This window comes from Tenrec ecaudatus, chromosome 3, assembly GCF_050624435.1.
Source record: "Tenrec ecaudatus isolate mTenEca1 chromosome 3, mTenEca1.hap1, whole genome shotgun sequence".
In the NCBI taxonomy this organism is placed as follows: domain Eukaryota; kingdom Metazoa; phylum Chordata; class Mammalia; order Afrosoricida; family Tenrecidae; genus Tenrec; species Tenrec ecaudatus.
The window spans coordinates 143,671,566-143,693,221 of NC_134532.1; the positions used below are offsets into that span (position 1 = coordinate 143,671,566).

At 40.3% G+C, this 21,656-nt stretch overlaps 1 protein-coding gene across 1 annotated transcript in view; it reads right to left on the minus strand.

Annotated features, from left to right (window-relative positions):
* The window catches only part of CFAP299 (cilia and flagella associated protein 299), a 695,469-nt gene extending 674,057 nt beyond the window's left edge, over positions 1-21,412 (minus strand). Inside the window, exons 1-2 of the mRNA XM_075544913.1 lie at positions 21,275-21,412; positions 730-860 (exon numbers count right to left, since the gene is read on the minus strand). Of these exons, the coding sequence (XP_075401028.1) occupies positions 730-860; positions 21,275-21,385 (242 nt within the window). The 5' untranslated portion in view covers positions 21,386-21,412. The remainder of the gene's footprint in view (positions 1-729; positions 861-21,274) is intronic.
* Between the last annotated feature and the right edge of the window lie 244 nt (positions 21,413-21,656).

Consider the following 21,656-nt stretch of genomic DNA (forward strand, 5'->3'; position numbering starts at 1 on the left):
ATTACTGAGTATCTTAAAGATATTCTGTAAGACAAATTATAAGTAATTATTCTCTCCAACATTTACAACTTTGTCTCCCATTAAAAAATAACTAAATATCAATTGTTGTATAAATTGCCTCATCCACTTCACTGAGCTCATTGTTGCCTATTTTGCATTCATAATAAAGTTATTAGATTCATATTTTATATAACTAATTACCCACATTAACAAAAGCTGGTGATCAATAATAGAGCTGAATAAATCAATGTTTAGAGAATATAAAAACCTAAAGGAGGCCAAAGATTTACAGGACTCAAAAGTACAAAATATATTGGGCACAAGTCACTCATATGTATCTGTAGTATATAAATAAATAGAACCAATAACAGTGAGTTACTTTTTCCACAAGACTTGATTGGTCTGCTGACCACATCTTGATATTTATATTTCTTAAATTAGTAGTTCAAAGTTGCATGTGACTTTATTGCAAGCATATTGCAGTTCTTCCAGTTCCTGATCTGCAGAACACATGCTGAGGATGGAACTTGTAATAAGTTCTACCTGTTCCAGCAAATGTTGCTTAACAACAACAATGCCAGCCAAACTGGATGTTTCCAGAGACTATACAAGGAGCTTCAAAAACGTCTTGGAAAAGTGCCCTTATCTTCCCATTCTGTTTTCTATGAACTTTTGGAAGTCTACTCATTGAATACAATATAAAATCTAGAATTTGATATGGACACTTACTTTTTCTGAGTTCTTTCAGCCAGCCTTGCAATTTCTATAGCTGCCTTTCTTGACTCAAAATCTTCCCTCTTCACCACCTCCCCAGTCCCTCGGTAGCCTAGTTCGACCAACTGACGGGCCAGGCTTTCATCCTAAAGACAAAAAGCAATTGTTAGATTTATAGGAGAACCACAGTAGTGCTGCAATCACAGAAATACCACAAGCGAGTGACTTTAGAAAACAAATCTGTTTTCTCTCAATGTAGGAGGCTCGAAGTTCAAATTCAGTGTGCCAACATTAGGATAAGGCTTTGTTTCCTCTGTCAGCTCTGGACGAAGATCCCTGAGTCTTCTGAGTTTCTGCTCCTGGACTAGCTTCATGTGGTTGAGCATCTGTCTTTCTCCCATCTCCACTGGTCCACGCAAATGTTTGAATCTCTTTTGCTGACTCAACCACACCCCCTACACTAACCCTGCCATATTAACATAACAAAGACAGCCCATACCCAAATGGGATTATAATCACAAATTTACTGTTGGTATTAGGTATTATCAAGCCCTACGAACTCAGAGCAATCTATTAGTTGAATGAAATACTACCCAATCCTGTGCCATCCTCACAATTTTTGCTGTGTGTGCCCATTATTGAAGTCATTATGTTAATCCATCGTATTGGAGGTCTTCTATTGGGCTGACCTTCTACTATACCAACCATGATGTCCTTTTCTCCAGGAACTGGTCCCTTTTGATAACATATATAAACTACATGAGACTGAGTCTCATCATTGGGGATTCTAAGTAGCATTCTAGCTATACTTCTTCCAAGACAGATCTGTTCATTCTTCTTGTAGCCCATGGTATATTTAATATTCCTGGCCAGCACTACAACTCAAAGCAACAATTAATCTTCAGTCTTTCTGATTAATTGTGCAGCTTTATCCTGTATGTGAGGCAAATGAAAATACCATAACTTGAATTAGGCACCGTCTAGCCCTTAAAGTGGAGCTCTCATGGGATAGTTGGTTATACATCTAGCTGCTAACCACAAGGTTAGCAGTTCAAAAGTATCAGTCTCTCTTCAGGACAAAGATGAAGCTTTCTACTCTCATAAACAGTTAGTAAGGTTATGTAAAAGAGAGGTATAGCTGTAACCCAGGTGGGGACGGAGCATGATAGTGGGGCAGGAGGAAAGTCAAGGGAAATAGAGGAAAGAGCTAGGAGGTAAAGGGCATTTATAGAGGTCTAGACAAAGACATGTACATGCAAATATATATATGAGGATAGGGAAATAGATCTATGTGTCTATATTTATAGGTTTAGTATTAAGGTGGCGGAAAGACCTTGGGCCTCTACTCAAGCACTCCCTCAATGCATGAATACTTTCTTCTATTAAATTAGAATTCTATGATGCTCACCCTACTGACACAACTGCTGAAGCCAAAGCGGGTGAACAAGTAAATGTGGTGAAGAAAGCTGATGATGTCCAGCTATCAAAAGAGATAGTGTCTGGGGTCTTAAAGGCTTGAAGATAAACAAGCGGCCATCTAGCTCAGAAGCAACAAAGCCCACATGGAAGAAGCACGACAGCCTGTGTGATCACGTGGTCCCGAAGGGATCAGTTATCAGGCATCAAAGAACAAAAAATCATATCATTGGCTGCACACCTCCATGATCCGATCGCTGAGGACAAGCGGGTGCATAAGCAAATGTGGCGAAGAAAGCTGATGGTGCCCGGCTATCAAAAGAGATAGTGTCTGGGGTCGTAAAGGCTTGAAGGTGAACAAGTGGCCATCTTGCTCAGAAACAACAAAGCCCAGATGGAAGAAGTACACCAGCCTGTGTGATCACGAGGTGCCAAAGGGATCAGGGATAAGGCATCATCGGAAAAAAAAAAAATCTTACCATAGTGAATGAATGGGGAAGTGCAGAGTGGAGACCCAAAGCCCATTTGTCTGCCACTGGAGACCCCCTCACAGAGGGGTCTTGGGGAGGAGATGAGTCAGTCAGGGTGTGATGTAGCACCGATGAAGAATACAGCTTTCCCCCAGATCCTGATGCTTCCTCCCCCACCAACTACCATGATCCAAATTCTACCTTGCAAGTCTGGATAGAGCAGAGGTTGTACACTGGGGTATATAGGGGCTGGAGGCACAGGGAATCCAGGGTGGATGATACCTTCAGAACCAGTGGGTGAGGGGCGATACTGGGAGAGTAGAGGGTGAGTAGTTTGGAAAGGGGGAACTGATTGCAAGGATCTACATGTGACCTCCTCCCAGGGAGACAGACAACAGAGAAGGGGGTGAAGGGAGATGCCGAATAGGGCAAGATATGACAAAATAATAATTTATAAATTATCAAGGGCTCATGAGGGAGGGGGGAGAGGGGAGGGAGGGGAAAAAAACAGGACCTGATGCAAAGGGCTTAAGTGGAGAGCAAATGATTTGAAAATGATTAGGGCAAAGAATGTACAGATATGTTTTATACAATTGATGTACGTATATGTATGGATTGTGATAAGAGTTGTATGAGCCCCTAATAAAATGTTAATTAATTAATTAATTAATTAAAAACTGTTGACACACACACACACACACAAACAGTTAGTCTCAGAAACCCACAGGGGCAATTCTATCCTGTTCTATAAGGTAGCTATGAGACATGATTGAATCTATGGTGATGAGTTTGGCTCCTGAAGAGTACTTCAAGTGATATTTTTGCATTTTTAATACTTTAAAGAGGTCTTCTGCAGCAGAAATGCCCAATGACACGTGCTGTTTTATTTTGTGATGGTTATTTCCCTGGATGCTCATTGTTGATCCAAGTAAAATTAAATCCTTGACAAGTTCTATCCGTTCTCCGTTTATCAAGATGTGGCTTATTGGTCTGTCAGGGGAAGCCAGCCCCTAACACATCATTGCGGATCCGGTAGGTGCAATTTTACAGTGATAATACGTAAAGATTATAGTAAAGTTATAGAAAGTATGAGAGATAGAAGAAAAGTATTGAAATAAATGGAGTCAGACACAATTCATAGTAGCATGCTCACCTCAGCCCGGCTTGGTGGTTCACGTGGAGGGAGAGAGAGATCTTTAATGCTAGCCCAGGCTTTTTATATTCTCTGGGGACATGCAAGCCCCCTAATTACAGGTGAGGAATTCATCACATGTATACATCACAGGAAGGGGCTGTACTATAGTTAATACAGTAATGAGAGGGAGTGGTCTAGGGACATACACGCAATAGGAAGAGGAGGGATTGGGGGTATACATGTGACAAGATGGGTGGATCCTAGATTTGGGATGACAGTTTAACCTTGGATGGCACAGATTGGTTTGGCCTGTTCCCTGCCTCAACAGATAGAGACCATAATTAATCCACTGTCTCTAGCAGCAGGGAGCAGGCCCACCCCTGTGGTGTGGGGAGAAAGCAGTCTGGCAGAGACTGCCTTCAGGGAAGATGTCTGTAATCATCTGACGTCCCCCCACATTGGTCCAGTGTAATTTTTGTAATGTTCCTTTTTGTTTTCTATAAACAGTTGTATTGGCATATACTTCACTATCATATGAATTAATCATATTAAGAAGAGTTGTGCTTCCCCCAGATCCTGGATGCTTCCTCCCCCCAACTACCATGATCCGAACTCTACCTTGCAGGACTGGATAGGGCAGAGATTGTACACTGGTGCATATGGGAGCTGGAGGCACAGGGAACCCAGGGTGGACGATACCTTCAGGACCAGGGGTGTGAGAGGCGATGCTGGGAGAGTGGAGGGTGAGTGGGTTGGAAAGGGGGAAAAGATTACAAGGATCCACATGTGACCTCCTTCCTGGGAGATGGACGGCAGAGAAGGGGGGGAAGGGAGACTCCGGATAGGGCAAGATATGACAAAATAACCATCTGTGGATTATCAAGGGCTTATGAGGGAGGGGGAAGCGGGGAGGGAGGGGGAAAAAAGAGGACCTGATGCAGAGGGCTTAAGTGGAGAGCAAATGCTTTGAGAGTGATTAGGGCAAAGAATGTACGGATGTGCTTTATACAATTGGTGTATGTATATGTATGGATTGTGATAAGAGCTGTATGAGCCCCTAATAAAATGTTTAAAAAACAAAAGTTGTGCAATCATCACCACAGTAAATTTCAGAGCATTTCCTTTTCTTACTCACTGTCGTCAGCACCCCATTGCCCCCAGTTGAGGCAGTCTTCTTTGCTCTTCATCAGTAAGGACATCAAGTCCTTTTCCCTTTCAGCATCAAGGTGGCATTATCTGCATTTCACAGATTGCTGTTGCATTTGTCTTCATATAGTTCAGTGTCTGGGATCACATGTCCAACATACACAGTGAATGGAGAAAGAATATAATTTTCTGATTTCAAGTTATGCAGTATTGCTTTGTTCTGCTCCAGTGACTCGCTCTTGGTCTATGTAGAGGTTCCTCAGAGCAAAATCATATGTTCTGGAATTTCCAATCTTCAAAATGTTATCTATAATTTTTCATGATCTACTCAGCTAAATACTTTTACATGGTTAATGAAACACAGATAATTATCTTTCTGGTAACATCCATCTGACATCAACTCTGATACTCCCCCTGCCTTGAATTTCTGTAAGTTCCCTATAGATATACTGCTGCAACTATTTTAAAATTATCTTCAGAAAAAATTTACTTGAATCTGATGCTAATGACATTTATTTAATAATATCCATATTCTGATTGGTTGCATTTATTTGGAATGTGCACAAATAGAAGTTAGGAATTACGGCACATATTTTGAAGGGACAAAACTCAATCCCTGGCACAAAGTAATTTTCTTAAATAAAAAATCAAGTAAATTATTTTAAAATGAGATGAAATCTATTAGATATAAAAAATCTTTTAAACTAGGAGGTAAAGGGCATTTATAGATGTTTAAATATAGGCATGTACATATGTAAATATATTTTATATGATGATGGGGAAATAGATCTATGCAAAATATTTATAAGTTTAGTATTAAGATAGCAGATGGACATTGGGCCTCCACTCAAGTACTCCCTCAATGCAAGAATACTTTGTTCTATTGAACTGGCATTCTATGATGCTCACCTTCCTGACACAACTGCTGATGACAAAGTGGGAACATAAACAAATGTGGTAGAAAAAGCTGGTGGTGCCTGGCTATCAAAAGACATAGTGTCTGGGGTCTTAAAGGCTTGGAGATAAACAAGTGGCCGTCTAGCTGAGAAGCAACAAAGTCCACATGGAAGAATCACACCAGCCCCTGTGACCATGAAGTGTCAATAGGATCAGGTATCAGGAATCAAGATCCAGAACAAAAAATCACATCATTGTGAATGAAGGGGAGTGTGGCGTGGAGACCCAAAGCCCATCTGTAGGCACTGAACATCCCTTTACAGAAGGATCTCAGGGAGGAGATGAGCCAGTCAGGGTGAATGAAACATACAACTTTTCTCTAGCTCTTTAATGCTTCCTCCCCGTCCACTCGCATTACCCCAACTCTATTTCACAAATCCAGCTAGACCAGAGCATGTACATGGGTACAGATGAGGGCTGGAAACACAGGGAATCCAGGACAGATAAACCCCTTAAGACCAATATTGAGAGTAGCCATACCAGGAGGGGAAGGGGAAGGTAAGGGGAGATAGGGGAAATCGATCACAATGATCTAAGTATAACCCCCCTCCCAGGGGATGAACAACAGAAAAGTGGACAAAGAGAGGCATTGGTCAGTGTAGGACATGAAAAAATAATAAGAACTTATAAATCATCAAAGAAGGAAGGTAGGGGAAGGAGGAGGAGGAATGGGAAGTTGATGCCAAGGGCTTGTGTAGAAAGAAAATGTTTTGAAACATTTTCAAATGTTTTGAGAATGATGATGGCAACAAATGTACAAATTTGCTTGACACAATGGATGATGTATGGATTGTGATAAGAGTTGCACAAGACTCCAATAAAATGATTTTTTAAATAAAATAAAAATTCTTTTAAATTACATGATTTATTTTTAGAATTAGAATCATTTCCAACAGTTCATTTATATACACTGATTTGGTTGTCCTTTCCCCATATGTATAAAATGAAAAAAAGAAATGGCATCAAACAGTAAATTTTCTCTTAAGAATTGAAAAAGAAAAGTCTGTTGTGTTTTTAATAAATTTATGGGAACAGCTGTAGATACTTAATAGAATATCTTTAAAACAATAAAATTAAAGACAATAGTGTTCATACAAGAAAGACTTTTTTTAATGGTACAAAAAGAGAATTAGGCTGCTTTCAGAATATTCAACATTTCAGAGACTGACTTCCTTGAAGTCAATTAACTGATCACACAGCGCATTATAACTTCAAATATAGAATAAAGAGAAGCAGATGAATTCCCTACCTAACTAGAAAGATATTGATTCCATATAATGGTACCAATAACAACAAAAAAGTAGAAATCCAAGTAGATTACCACAAAATCTTCGAATTATAAAAACAGACATTTATAAAGTCCTCATAATGTTTCTGCTTTTTTGTTTTTCTAATTACTTTAAGAATTTTTTTAACCTTTTTGACATTTGCAAGGTATATTCAAGAGAGAATGCTATTTCCTTACAAATTCAAGAGCTCTCATTTTACATGGAGTCACTTGAATAAAGACTAGTGCATGAAATATTCATGTTTTATTAAGGATCCTTATAGTAGCCCCTTAATGCATTAAATAATTGGAGTATCAATTTTGTTATTCAAGATTCTTTGTTAGTATGTCACTGTTAAACGTAAGAGTTGCCTGAAAGAATTCAATGAAAAAATACAAGATGCAAGGTTAATACATCCATTTTAATATGGAGTGGCTACTTCTCACTTCAGACTACTCAAACACAAAACAAACCTCAAAAGCTTGGGACTTTCTTTTGCTTAATACTAAAAACTCAATAGCAATGCAAATAAACACATTTGCCAAGTTGTTAAACAGGAATGCATCGCCAAGCCTTTGCAAGCCCTGTCTGTTCCCCGTTTCTGAAATGCTTTGGTTTGGTTGCCTTCTCTATGCCATAGGCTGTAGGAGGAACCACAAAAGTGAGCATATGCCTCCACCTAGTGGAATTAATGTTTAATAGAAAAAGAAATGCTGGTTCTCAGTTTGATTTACAAAAATCAAGTTAATTTGAGTATAAATTCTGTTAACAATATTATGAACAAGTGAATTTACAAAAAGAAATTTCAGTCTAACTCTGAAAGTCTTCTACAGGACTATAAATCATTTGTGATCCACAGAAAATTTTACAGTATCAAGATCACTGAAGAGTTCTCACATTTATTTTACACTATATTGAGTGAATTGTGCAACATTATGCCTCTTCCAGGGACACACAAAGCATTTTTTTTAACTTTTGCACTCACCAGCACTATTTTTTCTTGAGACCAATGACAAGATTGTCTGAGAATTTGAGATTGATTCCCATCGCAGGTGGAATCACGAGTCAGCCTTCCATTCACTATTAGAGAATGCATCTCTGGAAACATCCTGAGTTTACCACCATCAAGTTTGTTCTGACTCCAAGCAATCCTGTGGACAGGGTAGAACTGCCCCCTGTGAGTTTCTGAGGCTGTAAAGCTTTATGGGATCAGAAAACCTCATCTTTCTCCCTTGGAGCATGGTGGATTTGAACTGCCGACTTCGTGGTTAAGAGTCCACTTTGTATCCCATTATGCCACCAGGTGCCTTGAAAACAGCATCGTTAGGAGTAAAACTACTAGTCTGTGGGAAATACAATGACCAAGATCATGCTAGCGATCTGAGTCTTTCTTGTGTCATTTCATTTAAAATGGTATCTATACTTAAAAACTATACCATACCTTAATTATGCCAATTATTGAAATAATGGGATTCAGAGAAAGCCAAAATTTTACCTAATGTCAAACACAAGGAATTGGCAGCTTCCTTATTGCTAGAATCAGATTAAAGCCTCAACAACTACAAGGTAGATAGATTCTAACTGGAAAATGAAATCAGTAATCCCACCTAAACAATGATTAACTTCAAAACAAAAATGCCCCCATCCTTCCTCCATGTTCTGTCCTACAATTCAGAAATGCAAAGGAGGCGATAATCAATTGAGTGCCTAGCCACCCACTCCACATCTAGGCTTTTAATTCTTCCTCTGGGTTTCTCCGATGACTCGCTTAGCATACAGATTCATTAAGCATGATGAGATGATACAACACTGAAACACATCTTTTCGGATTTTAAGTTATGCAATATTCCCTTGTTCTGTTCACACAACTGCCTTTTGACACGTGTGTACAGGTTCCTGATGAGCACAATTAGGTGTTCTAGAATTCCCATTTATTTCAAGTTTGTTATGATCTACACAGCCAAATGTCTTGGCATAGTCAATAAAACACAGTATCTTTCTGGTATTCCATGCTTTCAGCTAAGATGCATCTAACATGTCCCCTTCTGAATGCAGCGTGGATCTCTGGCAGCTCCCTGTCAATGCAGGGCTGCAACTGCATCAGCAAAAATTTACTTGCATGTGATATCACTAATATTGTTCTATAGTGTGAGCATTTCATTGAGTCACCTTACTTTGGAATGGGCACAAATATGGATCTCTTCCAGTCAGTAAGCCAAGTAGCTGTCTTCCAAATTTCTTGGCACCATTGAGTGCTTCCAGTGTTTCATCAGCTTGTCGAATCATTTCAATTGGCATCCCATCACTTCTCAGAGACTTGTTTTTGGTTAATGCTCTCAGTGGTGCTCGAACTCCTCCCTCCAGCACCACTGGGTCTTGTTTACATGCTGCCTCCTGAAAGGTGGAATGTTGACTAGTTCTTTTTAGTACAGAGATGATGTGTGTTTGATCTTTCCCATCTTCTTTTTCTTCTTCAAACTGATTCCTTTCATATTTTTATTATGGAATAACCACCTGCAAGGGCAGTAAAGTTACAGGCTGTGTGTTTATTTGGCCTCACTATTGATACTCCATACTTTTTTGCGCTCAAAAACAACAAAATTCCAGAGTATGAGGTAGCATTCCCAAGTGAACCAGAGCAAGAAGAGCATTCTAAGTAAATGGAGCAGCAGGCTCAGGAGTTTGGGATTGGTGACTATGTAGTTTGACATGATTAAAATGAGGTGTGTACGGTGGAGAGTGGTAGAATCTCAGAGTGTGCAGCCCAGGGGCCATATGCATCTCATCTCATCTAATCAGTTCAGTGGAGTTATTTTGTTTTGTTTTTAAGAAATCATTTTATTAGGGGCTCATATGACTCTTATCACAATCCATAGATAGATCCATTGTGTCAAGCACATTTGTACATTTGTTGCCATCGTCATTCTCAAAATATTTTCTTCCTACTTGAACCCTTGGTATCAGCTCCTCATTTTTCCCCTCCCTTGCCTACCTTTCTTCCCTCCCCTCCCTCACCCTTGGTAATTTTTTAATTACTTGTTTCATGTCTTGCACTGATGCTTCCTGCATCATTCAATATTTTTTCCATAGAATCTTTCAATATTGAAAATCAAGACTTGAGTTTTTTCTTTAGTTCTTGCAAGCTTAAAATATGCTGAACATGTTCTTCCTTTTTGCTTTTCTAACTCTAGGTCTTTTCACACTTCATTTTACTTGTATTTCATAATATTTATAATATTTTACTTCATCTTCTTGAGCTTCCCTTTGAAATTTTGTTTTGTTCTTTGACTTCATTTGATTTCTTCACTGCTGCTTCCATGGATATTGATTGTGATCCAAATAATATAATATTCTTTTATTGTTTATTGGTCCTGTTTTGAGAATTTTCATTTTTCTGTATGTTGATTCATAATCCATACTGAAGACTTAAATCATCAGTAAACATTTTAAATCCTCTTTACTTTCAGCAAGCAAGATTGTGGCATCTGTATATTGCAGATTGTTCGCCAATTCTGATGCCATGTTCCCATATAGTCTAGCTTCTTCAATTACTTTCTCAATAGATAGATTGAATAAATACGGCGAAATGGTACAACCTGCAAGCACATGATTAAAATGAGGTGTAAACATTTTTCCTGATTATAAACCACACAGTTTCCTCTTCCACTGTTGAGTAACTGTCAGTTGATCTAAGTACAGCTCCCACATAAGTCTAATTACATGTTCTAGAATTCCCATTTTGCACATTATCAATAATTTGGTATGATCCACATAGTCCAATACTTTGAATAGTTAAAAAACCACAACATATTTCTAGTATTCTCTTCTTACACCAACATCCATCTAGCAGGAGCAATTACATCCAGCATTCTATGATCTCTTCTGAATTCAGCTTGAATTTTTGAAAGTTCAAAAATTCCTGCCAATGTATCGTGGAAATATTTTGAAATTAATCTTCAGCACAATTTTGCTTGCATGTGATGTGAATGACCTTGTTCAATTATTCCCACATTCTGTTGGACCAACTTTCATTGGAATGGGCACAAACACAGATATCTTCCATTTGGTTGGCCAGGCTGTTTTTGTTTTTGTTCCCCGATCAATACTTTAAAGATGTCATTCCATTGACCTATGATCTGCATTGTTTCTGGTACAAAGAAAAAAACGTAGTCATTTTTTTTTCCGTAGTCATTTCTAACTTTGTTTTATTCAACATAATATATTATTTTGCTTATCCTGCCTTATAATGTTCTCTTTGCCACTTGTTTTCAGTAACTTTATTAAGATATTCCTTGGTGCACTGTCCTTTGTGTTTATTTTGTTTCAAAGCCATTGAACTTTTTACCTCTGTGGATTTATACTTCTTTAAATAAAATGTGAAAGTTTTTGTCCATTACGTTTTCATACAAGGGAGTACTCAAAAAAAAAAACAACAACACTGGAATTACGCTGGGCAGAGTAGAGCTGTCACAGTATACACTGTTCCTGCTAAGCAAACATAGAGCTCTGAGGTAGTGCCCCCAGTGGCATCACCTGGGAAAGTTCTCTCTGGTAAAAGTGAATTTTTTTGTAAAAGACATTTCACTTGAACCTCATTTTGTTGTGATGGCCAATTTAAGAGAACAGTGTACGGCTGTGAACTTGTGTTTCTTGCTCAGAAAAAAAGTGCTGCATAAATTGTGATTTTGAACACAGCTTACAAGGACAGCACTATAAGAAAAACTGAAGTGTACCTTTTCTCATTTCAAAAACAGTAAAATGTCAATTGAGGACAAACCTTGTTCTGGACATCCAGCAACGTCTAAAACGGATGAAAATATCGACTCATAGTGAATTTGGAGTTCATTCCACCAGGTCAGACTGTTAATCAAGCTTTCTATTTAGAGGTTCCAAAAAGAACCTCTGTTGTCCATCCCCCAGGCAGGAGGTTCTATGTAGATCCTTATAATCGGTTCGATCTTTCCAACCCACCCTCCCAGTATCGCCACTCACACAACTGGCCCTGAAGGGATCATCTGCCCTGGTCCTATCTGTACCAGTGTACATCCTCTGGTCTAGCCAGATTTGTAAGGTAGAACTGGGATCATGATAGTTGGCAGGGGGTGGTAGGGGAGGAAGCATTAAGGAATTAGAGGAAAGTTGTGTTTCATCGTTGCTACATCGCACCCTGACTGGCTCGTCTCCTCCCCGAAACCCTTTTGTGAGGAGATGTCCAGTGGCCTACAAATGGGCTTTGGGTCTCCACTCCGCACTCTTCCTCTCATTCACAATGATATGATTTTTAGTTCTGATGATGCCTGATACCTGATCCCTTTGACACCTCATGATTGCACAGACTGGTGTGCTTCTTCCATGTGGGCTTTGTTGCTTCTGAGCTAGATGGCCGCTTGTTTACCTTCAAGCCTTTAAGACCCCAGATGCTATAGCTTTTGATAGCCGGGCACCATCAGCTTTCTTCACCACATTTGCTTATCCACCCGCTTTGTCATCAGCAATTGTGTCGGGAAGGTGAGCATCACAGAATGCCAATTCAATAGAACAAAGTATTCTTGTATTGAGGGAATACTTGAGTAGAGGCCCAATGTCCACCTGCTACCTTAATAATACTAAACCTAAAAATATATGCACATAGATCTATTTACCAATCTTCATATATAAATATATTTACAAATATATATATACCTTTATTTAGACCTCTTTAAATACCCTTTGCCTCCTAGCTCTTTCCTTTGACTTTCCTCTTGTCCCACTATCATGTTGTCTTCATTTGTGTTTCAGTAATTCCTCTTGGTTACATTACCCTTGATCACACCCTACCAGGCCTCCTACACCCTCCTCACCACTGACTTGGATCACTTGTTGTTCCCTTGTCACTGAGTTTAACACCACTACCTTTCTCCCCACTCCACTTCTCCCTAGCCCCCCCGGAATTGTTGGTCTCATTGTTTTCTCCTCCAGATTGTTCATCGAGCCTATCTTATTTAGACAGACCTGCGAAAATAATAACATGCACAAAAACAAGACAGAGCAAAACCAAACAACAAAATAAAAGAAAACAACAAGCCAATGACAAAAAAAAAAAAGAAAGAAGAGCTTGTAGTTAGTTCAGGGACTGTTTGTTGGCATTTAGGAGTGTTTTCTAGTCGAGTCTGTTGGGGTACCAAGCCCCGGCCCCAAAGTCTATTTTAAGTATTCCCTGGGGACTTTGTTGCTCTATTTCCTTTGCTGTTCTGTTCCATGCCCTTAGTATTCTGCTTCAGTGTGGTGGAATCAAATCAGGTGGAATTCCCACACTGTGCCTCCAGTGTTGTCCCCTTTAGGGCTATGGGTCAGTGAAGGATGCAGTGTCTCATAGTGGGGCCAGCCATGTGGTCTTCTCTGTGGATTGGCTCCTCAAGGCTTGTTGGGCCAGGATGTGTTCCACTCTCTCTTCCTCCCCGCTTCACTTGTTCCTGTGTGCTCTGATCAGGCATGTCCCTCACCTGGAGCTGCAGATACAGTGCTGTCTCCTCTAATTCTTAAATGCTTTCTCTCCCTTCTCCACCTCCCTACTCTCCTGATCCCAATTCTACCTTACAAACCTAGTTAGACCAGAGGATGTAAGTGGTCCAGATAGGAACTGGAAACACAGGGAATCCAGGACAGATGAACCCCTCAGGAACAGTGGTGAGAGTGGTGATACCAGGAGGGTAGAAGGAAGGTGGGGTGGAAAGGGGAAACCGATTTCAAGGATCTACATATAACCTCCTCCCTGGGGGATGGACAGCAGTAAAGTGAGTGAAGGGAGACATCAGGCAGTGTAAGATATGATAAAATGGTAATGGTTTATAAGTTATCAAGGGTTCATGAAGGATGGGGGATTGGGGAGGGAGGGAAAAATTGAAAAATGAGGAGCCGATTCCAGGAGCCCAAGTGAAAGGCAAATGTTTTGAGAATGATGGGGGTAACAAATATACAGGTGTGCTTGACGCAACGGATGTATATATGGATTATGATGGGAGTTGAACAAGCCCCCAATAAAATGATTTAAATAATAAAAATAAATAAATAGACTTAACTGTCAAAAAATGAAAATAAAGTTAGGTAATACACCCCCCCCCCCCGAAAAAAAAAAGTTACTGCCTTGGAAACTCACAGGGACAGTTCTATCCTATATGGTTGCTATGAGTTGGAATCGACTCCATGGTAGTGAGTTTGGGGTTTTTTGTTGTGGTGGTGTTTTTGGCCTAACTACACATGGCCCTTTTCTTTCATTGCAATATTACACTGGCTAGATTGTTAATGAAATATTACTAATGATGGTATTATTAGGTACTAGTGAGTTGGCTCTGGCTCACAGCAATCCTCCCTACAAGAGAACAATACAATTTGCAGTCCTGTGCCATCCTCATTATTGTCACCGTGTTTCAGCCTGTTTTTGCAGCCATTGTGTCAACCAGTCTTGTTGAAAGCATTCCACTTTTTCACTGACTTCGACTCTGCAAAGCATGTCATGTTAAGTTGGTATCTCTGGATAACATTCCTCTCTTTCATTTTTCATACACTTTTCTTCTAGAATACTACTAAACGGATGCTGACCTCTACCAAACATGATGTCCTTTTCTACGAACTAGTTCTCCGGTTTCCTACATCCAGACCCATCAATAGGCGTGCTGTTTTTGATAGAGAGTCAGTGAAAAAGAAGACCTTCAAGAAAGGTGGAGGGATACAGTGGCTGTACCAATGGGCTCAAACGTAACAATTGTTAGGATGACGCAGGGCAAGGCCATGTTGTATATTTTATCACTATGAAGTTTAAAGTTGTAACCAACTTGATAGTACCTAAAAATAATAGGAAGCATCTATAACTGTGCCACCTATACAATTTAGTTTATTTATAATTGTATATGCAGCAAATACAAACATGTATGTACAACTACCTGTAGAAACACCTATGTGTGCACTCAAATATTCACATGTGCATAACTCCCTACGTAATCACATATCTGTACATACATATAGATTATTGCTAATACTGTTACTGCAAAACTACATATGCTGTGTTTTTCATTTTAAAAAAATTACATCTAAGGAACATTATTATTATACCTCTTACAAGACAGATTCCTGATAGAAAATCTTGGGATGAATTATCCCTAAGACTCAAAGCCCACGAAGAACAAGAACCAAGCCAGTGGTGGTGTGGGGTAGAGTGGGGGGAAAGTAGGCAAGTGTTAGAAAATTTAAAGCTCAAACCAAGTTACCCATAAATGAATTCTGACAGAAGCCACTAAAAAGAAGGAAAGCATATTGAGTAAAAGATCAACTACTTTTGCACTAGAGGTGAAACAAAGCATAGACAGAGCTTCATTAAAAATACATTCAGACTAATCACGTAATGATAGGAATTTTATGCTATTTTATTTGAATAGTGGAGAATAATCTATTTTAATATAAACATTTCGAAAATATGTTTTTCTTCCTTTTTTCTCAAGAAACTGGATGATCTAAAAAACAAAAGTCCTAAAAATGACTTGAAAGCACACCAATTGAGGAAGGCAGAATAAAAGGGGACTGCTTTCATGGATACTGATGTGGATCCAAGTGAAATGACATTTTTGAAAACTAGAATCTTCCCTCCATTGATCGTGATCTTGATTATTGATCCACTTGTGAGGATATTTGTTTTCTTTATGCTGAAGTGTAATTCATACTGAAGGTTGTAGGCTTTCATCTTCCTTAATAAGTGTTTCATTTCACTTTCAGGAAACATTATGGGCAATTTAAAAAATTATCTTCAGCAAAATTCAACTTGTATGATTTTTATGACACTGTTTGATGATTGGCTGCATTCTGTTTGGTCACCTTTCTTTGGAATGCATACAATTATAGAACTCTTCCAATCAGTTAACCAAGTTGTCTTCCAAATCTCTTAGCATAACTGAGTGTTTGCACAGCTACCTCAGGTTGTTGAAACATTTCAATCGGTATTTCACTACTTCCTGGAGCCTTACTTTTCACCAATGTCTTCAGTTCTGGTTGGATTTCTTACTAAAACCATCAATTCTTGATTTGAATTGCCTGAAAGTTGACCAATTCTTTTTGGTATGATGACTCTATGTATTCCTTATGCTTCCTGCTTCATTTAATGTTTTCGTCATAGAATTCTTCACTATTGTAACTCAAGGATTTAATTTAAAAAAAATTTTTTTCAGTTCTTCAGTCTGAGTCATGCTGAACATTCTATTTCCTAATTTCAAGTCTTTGCTGACCTCATTTTAAAAATTTTTTAAATCATTTTATTAGAAGCTCATACAACTCTTTTTACAATCCATACATACATCATTTGTGTCCAGCACATTTGTACATATGTTGTCATCATCATTCTCAAAACACCCACTCTCCACCTGAGCTCCTGGCATCAGGTCCTCATTTTCTCCTCCCTCCCTGATCCCCACTCCCCCCGAACCCTTGATAATTTATAAATAATTATTATTCTATCATATCTTACACCATCGGACATCTTCCTCACCCAGTTCTCCACTATCCATCCTCTAGGGAGGAGGTTACATGGTGACCTTGTCATCTGTTTCCCATTTCTCCCTCACCCTCCCTCCACCTTCCCAATATTGTCACTCTTACCACTGTTCCTGAGGGGCTCATCTGTCCTGGATTCCCCGTATTTCCAGTTTCTATCCGTGCCAGTGTACATCTCCCGGTCGAGCCGGTTATGTAAGGTAGAATTGGGATCATGATAGTGGAGGGGAGGAAGCATGCAAGAACTAGAGGAAAAAATGTATGTTGCATCGTTGCTATACTGCACTCTGACTGGTTCGTCACCTCTCCACAGCCCTTCTGCAAGGGGATGTCCAATTTCCCCCAGATGGGCCCTGGGTCCCCACTCTGCACTCCCCCTCATTCACAATGCTGATTTTTTTTGTACTGACCTCATTATAATAGTTGACTTTGTGTTCTGGAGATGTCCTCTGAATTCCTCCATTCAGCTTTTACCTCCATTTGCTTTAAGTACCCTACAGTCAAGAGCGAATGTCAGAGTCTTTGGTGACATCTAATTTGGCTTTTCCTTTTTTCATAAGGACCTGTTGCTTTCTTAGCAAATGATGTTCTTCTTGATAATATCCCAGAACTCATCAGGTCTTCTGTCATTAGTGTCCAATATATCAAATCTGTTCTTGAATTTCAGGTGAGACATACCCACGGCAATATTTTGCCTTTCTTGGGCATGTTTTAATTTTCCTCGGCTTTAACTTGAACTTACATACAGAGCAATTGGTCTGTTCCACATTCAGCTCCTGACCTACTTTTGATTACAAATATTGAGCTCCTCCCTAGTCTCTTCCAAAAGATGTAGTCATATTGGTGATACACATGTATATAGTTGTACTTATGTTGTTTGGGGGGAAATTGTGGCATTTTCAATGAATAAGTCATTGATCTTGCAAATTTTAACATGCAATCTCCAGCATCCACATTCTACCACCAAAACTATCTTTCTAGCACAAACCAGTGATCTTTTCTCTTTGTTTCCAACTTTCTCATTCCAATGGCCCAATGCATCTAGATTTCATGTTTGATCAACATCAGGCTGCAAAAGCTTGTAGAATTTTTCAATTTCTTTGAAATTGGCTTTAATAGTTGGGGTTTAAATTTTAATAATATTTGTGTTAACCTATTTTCCTTACAATGTCATCACAGACAACATTGTACTTCAATATATATCATTTAAAAAATCATTTTATTGAGGGCTCTTACAGCTCTTATAACAATCCATACACCAATTGTATCAAACACATTTGTACATATGTTGCCATCATCATTTTCAAAACATTTTATTTATACATGGCCCTTTCAAGATAGATCTTGAAATGTTCTTTGGAAGCATTCTTTTTATAAGTTTTCATTTCTGTCTTAGTTAATCATCTGATTGTCCAGTTCAAAATGCCAATACCAGTCTATTTCAACTCTCTTACATGTCATTCAATTTCATTTTTGATAACTTCCTATTTGCTAGATTCATATTTCACATATCTAATATCCTATTTATTAATGGATATTTACAACTGTTTCTTCTCATTTTAAGTTGTGTCACGTCAGCAAATGAAGGTCCTAAAGTGGCTCCATCTACATCTTGAAAGCCTACTCTACTAAAGGAGAGGTAACTGGTCCCCCATCTCATTGTCTCTAGCCTGAGAGGCTCGGGCTTTAGCACTGTATCAGACAGTGTGATGCTGCTTGTCTCCAGGTTTTCAGTGGCTAATTTTTCACAAGTGGTCTCTTCCTTTATTTTTAGTCAGACTCAATCTGCAAACCCAGAAATCTGTCGGTCATTGGTGACCCTGTTGGTATTTGAAATATCAGTGGTATTTTTCAAGCTTCACAGCAGAAGCCAAGTCACCACAAAACAAGAAACAGAGTTGAGTGGTGGAGCTACTTTTTAGATGTAAACAAACATCTCGCAGGATTAGGTTACTGGATTTGAGGGCTAAGAACTATAGGCTGATTGGTCAATTTGCATCAACTAGTCCTCAAGATAACTTTCTACAGTCTCGTTTGCTAAGAAGCATCTGGATCTTAAAAGCATGAGAGTGGCCACGTACTATACAACTATTGTTTCTACTTGTCTGAAGCAAAAAAGAAAGAAGGCAATAAAGGCTGAAAGAGCAGCAACTCTATATAATTAACAGTCTACATGAATCATGGTCTCACCTACCTTGAGACCAGAAGAACTAGAACAAGACGATTCATCACTAACTTTTCTGACCAGGGACAGAATGGATAGTTCCTGATAGAATCAGAACAAAAAGAAATGTAGAACAAAACACAAATTCTTACAAGAATGTATTGACTTAGAAACTAGGGGATCATCTGAGATGATCCCCTTAAGTTACCTTTTAAACTTGAACCTCAAACTATTCCTGGAGGTCATGTACTAGTCAAAAGGCAGAGTGGCTTACACAATAATCAATATTACCCACAAGTACTATGCTCCTCTAGGTAAGCATCTAAATAAGACATAATTGTTCACTTTTACCTTAGACCACAGATGAGAAGATAAGGGGGAACAAGGACACTAGATTCATGAAAACAGAACAAGCAGAAGAGAAATAATGAGAATGCTGGCATTTGTAAAAAGTATAACCAATGTCACTGGGAATGTGTATAAAGCCCAAACCCACTGCCATCATGACAATTCAGATTCACAGAGGTCCTACAGAGGGTTGCTGAGACTAGACATTTACGGCAGCAGACAGCCTCCTCTTTCTCCTGAGGAGTAACTCATCGGGTAGGTGTATACCACTGATATTTTCATGAGCAGCCCAATGCTTCACCCACAGCACTCACAGATCCCTAATTTGCTATATAAATTGCCTCCCAAACCCCAATAAAACTGTTCTTCAGAAATGTACTCCACTCACACCAGCAAAGCCATGTCAATTTCTGATGACAAAAATAGGGGCACAGCGGTGAGAATCACCTCTCATATACATGCCATGAAACATACTTGCCATACCAGTAAATAAATTTGAGGGGTCTCTGTGTCCCCTCTGACTTACATGGGCCATTTAACTTAGATTCTCAGAAATAAATTTGACATTGGCGAGGGGGGGGGAAAGAATTTTGAAAGCATAAATCCCCAGAGGCTAATGCCACTTGGAAGCTTTTCATTACACAATGCAAGCACATGAGACCGATTGACACTGCATTGATCCAACCTCATGTGTGCCAGAGGAGAACTGTGCTCCCAGAGGGTCTCATGTGGCGGAGCATTGTAATTCGATGCCCAGGACTTTCTCCCAAAGATTCTTTGGATGGACTCAGAACTCCAAGCTTTTACCTAATTAGCTGTGCAGTACCTAGCGACACTCTAATCACATATACAACCTTAATACACTTTTTCAAAAATATTTTTTTCATTTTCTTTTCCTGAGAATGCAATGAGCAGGAACTTAACTGATGCAGGCTCAAAAGTAACACCCCCCTCCCCTTTCTTCTAAACATAGTCACCAATTTCCATTTGGGATATCTTTAAATTCCTAGTTAGGAAAATTGTTCATTAGGACTGAGAAAGCAATGCTTTGTGTTTCAATCACCTCGTGTGCATGTGAAAATTCGATATTGAAAGATGAAGACGAAAGAGAAATCGATGCACTTGAACTATGTTGCTGGTATGGAATAGTGAAAGAACCATGGCCTGCAAAAAGGACAGCCAAATCTTGGAAGACGTGCATCCGGAATTTCTGCTCCTGAGAAGCAAAGAAGACAAGACCTACTCTTAAGTACTTTGAGGCGGTCCCTGGAAAGGGGATCATGCTTGGTAAAGTGGAGGAGCCGCGAAAAAGAAGAAACCCCTGAAGGTGATGGATTGACGCAGTGTCTGCAATAAAGGGCTCAAACATCAGAATTGTGAGGCCAGCGAAGGCCCAGGCAGGGTGGGAAGGACTCAATAGTTGCGAATAACAACAAACAACATAGTGTGTTGATGTCTGTCGCCAGGTGCCTTAGCAAATACTGTTTTCTGTCCTCTAACACAAATGGCCAAAGAAAGGGAAACAGGGGTGTCATCCAAAATTGCATCCCACAGGAGAAGTCTTTGGAGGCCTCCCAGCCCAGAGTGCCTTTGGAAGGTGCTTGCTGGTGAGGGGCAAGGTAGAGAAACTCCAGAATCTCCGGGAAGAGGAGGAGGAGGAGGAGAAGGTAGAGGAGGAAGAGGAGGGTGGTGTGTGTGTGTGTGTGTGTGTGTGTGTGTGTGTGTGGTGTGTGTAGGGTGGTGTGTGTGTGTGCGCGCGCGCGTGTGTAGGGTGGTGTGTGTGTGTGGGGTGGTGTGTGTGCGCGTGCGCGTGCGTGTGTGTGCGTGTGTGAGGTGGTGTGTGTGCGTGCGTGTGTGTAGGGTGGTGTGTGTGCGCGTGCGTGTGTGTGTGTGTGTGTGTGCGCGTGTGAGGTGATGTGTGTGTGTTTCTGCCCCGTGTGGCACGAGGCCCTCACACTCCGTGTGAAGCGCCCAGGGAGGCTCCACAGCCGCCGCCGGTAAACCAGGAACGCAGAGACGCGCGCTGCCACCGCCAGGGGGCGGCTGCTCCCCGACTGGGAAGGCCCGGGAAGGACTGAGGGGCCGCAGGCACCCGCCGGACTGGGGCCTCGGAGCCGAGGGGCGGGGCTTCAGCCCTTACCTCCAGGTAGTACAAGTCCACGGTGGTGATCTGCGAGTCCAGGAAATCTTCATAGGTGTTGAACTGAGTGACTATATTGTCCACGGCCGTCAGTCCTTCCTCTTGATCCATGGCAGTTGCTCTGGGAGCCGTCGGCGTCCCTAGCGACGGCGGCGGGGCCCGGAGGCTCCACCCACTGAGTTCTAGCCAATCAGAGAGCTCCGGGTGCTAAGCCCCGCCGAGATTTTAAGGTGGTCCAGACTTCCGTCCAGCTGCAGGGCGCCTCCTCTCAAAGGACTCAGGTCACCGTGGCCCGCACGTCCACTGACTGGAACCTTGGCGAGCCGCGGGGCAAGGAGAGCGAGATCGACAAACTGCCCGAGCGGCTAGACAAAATCATACC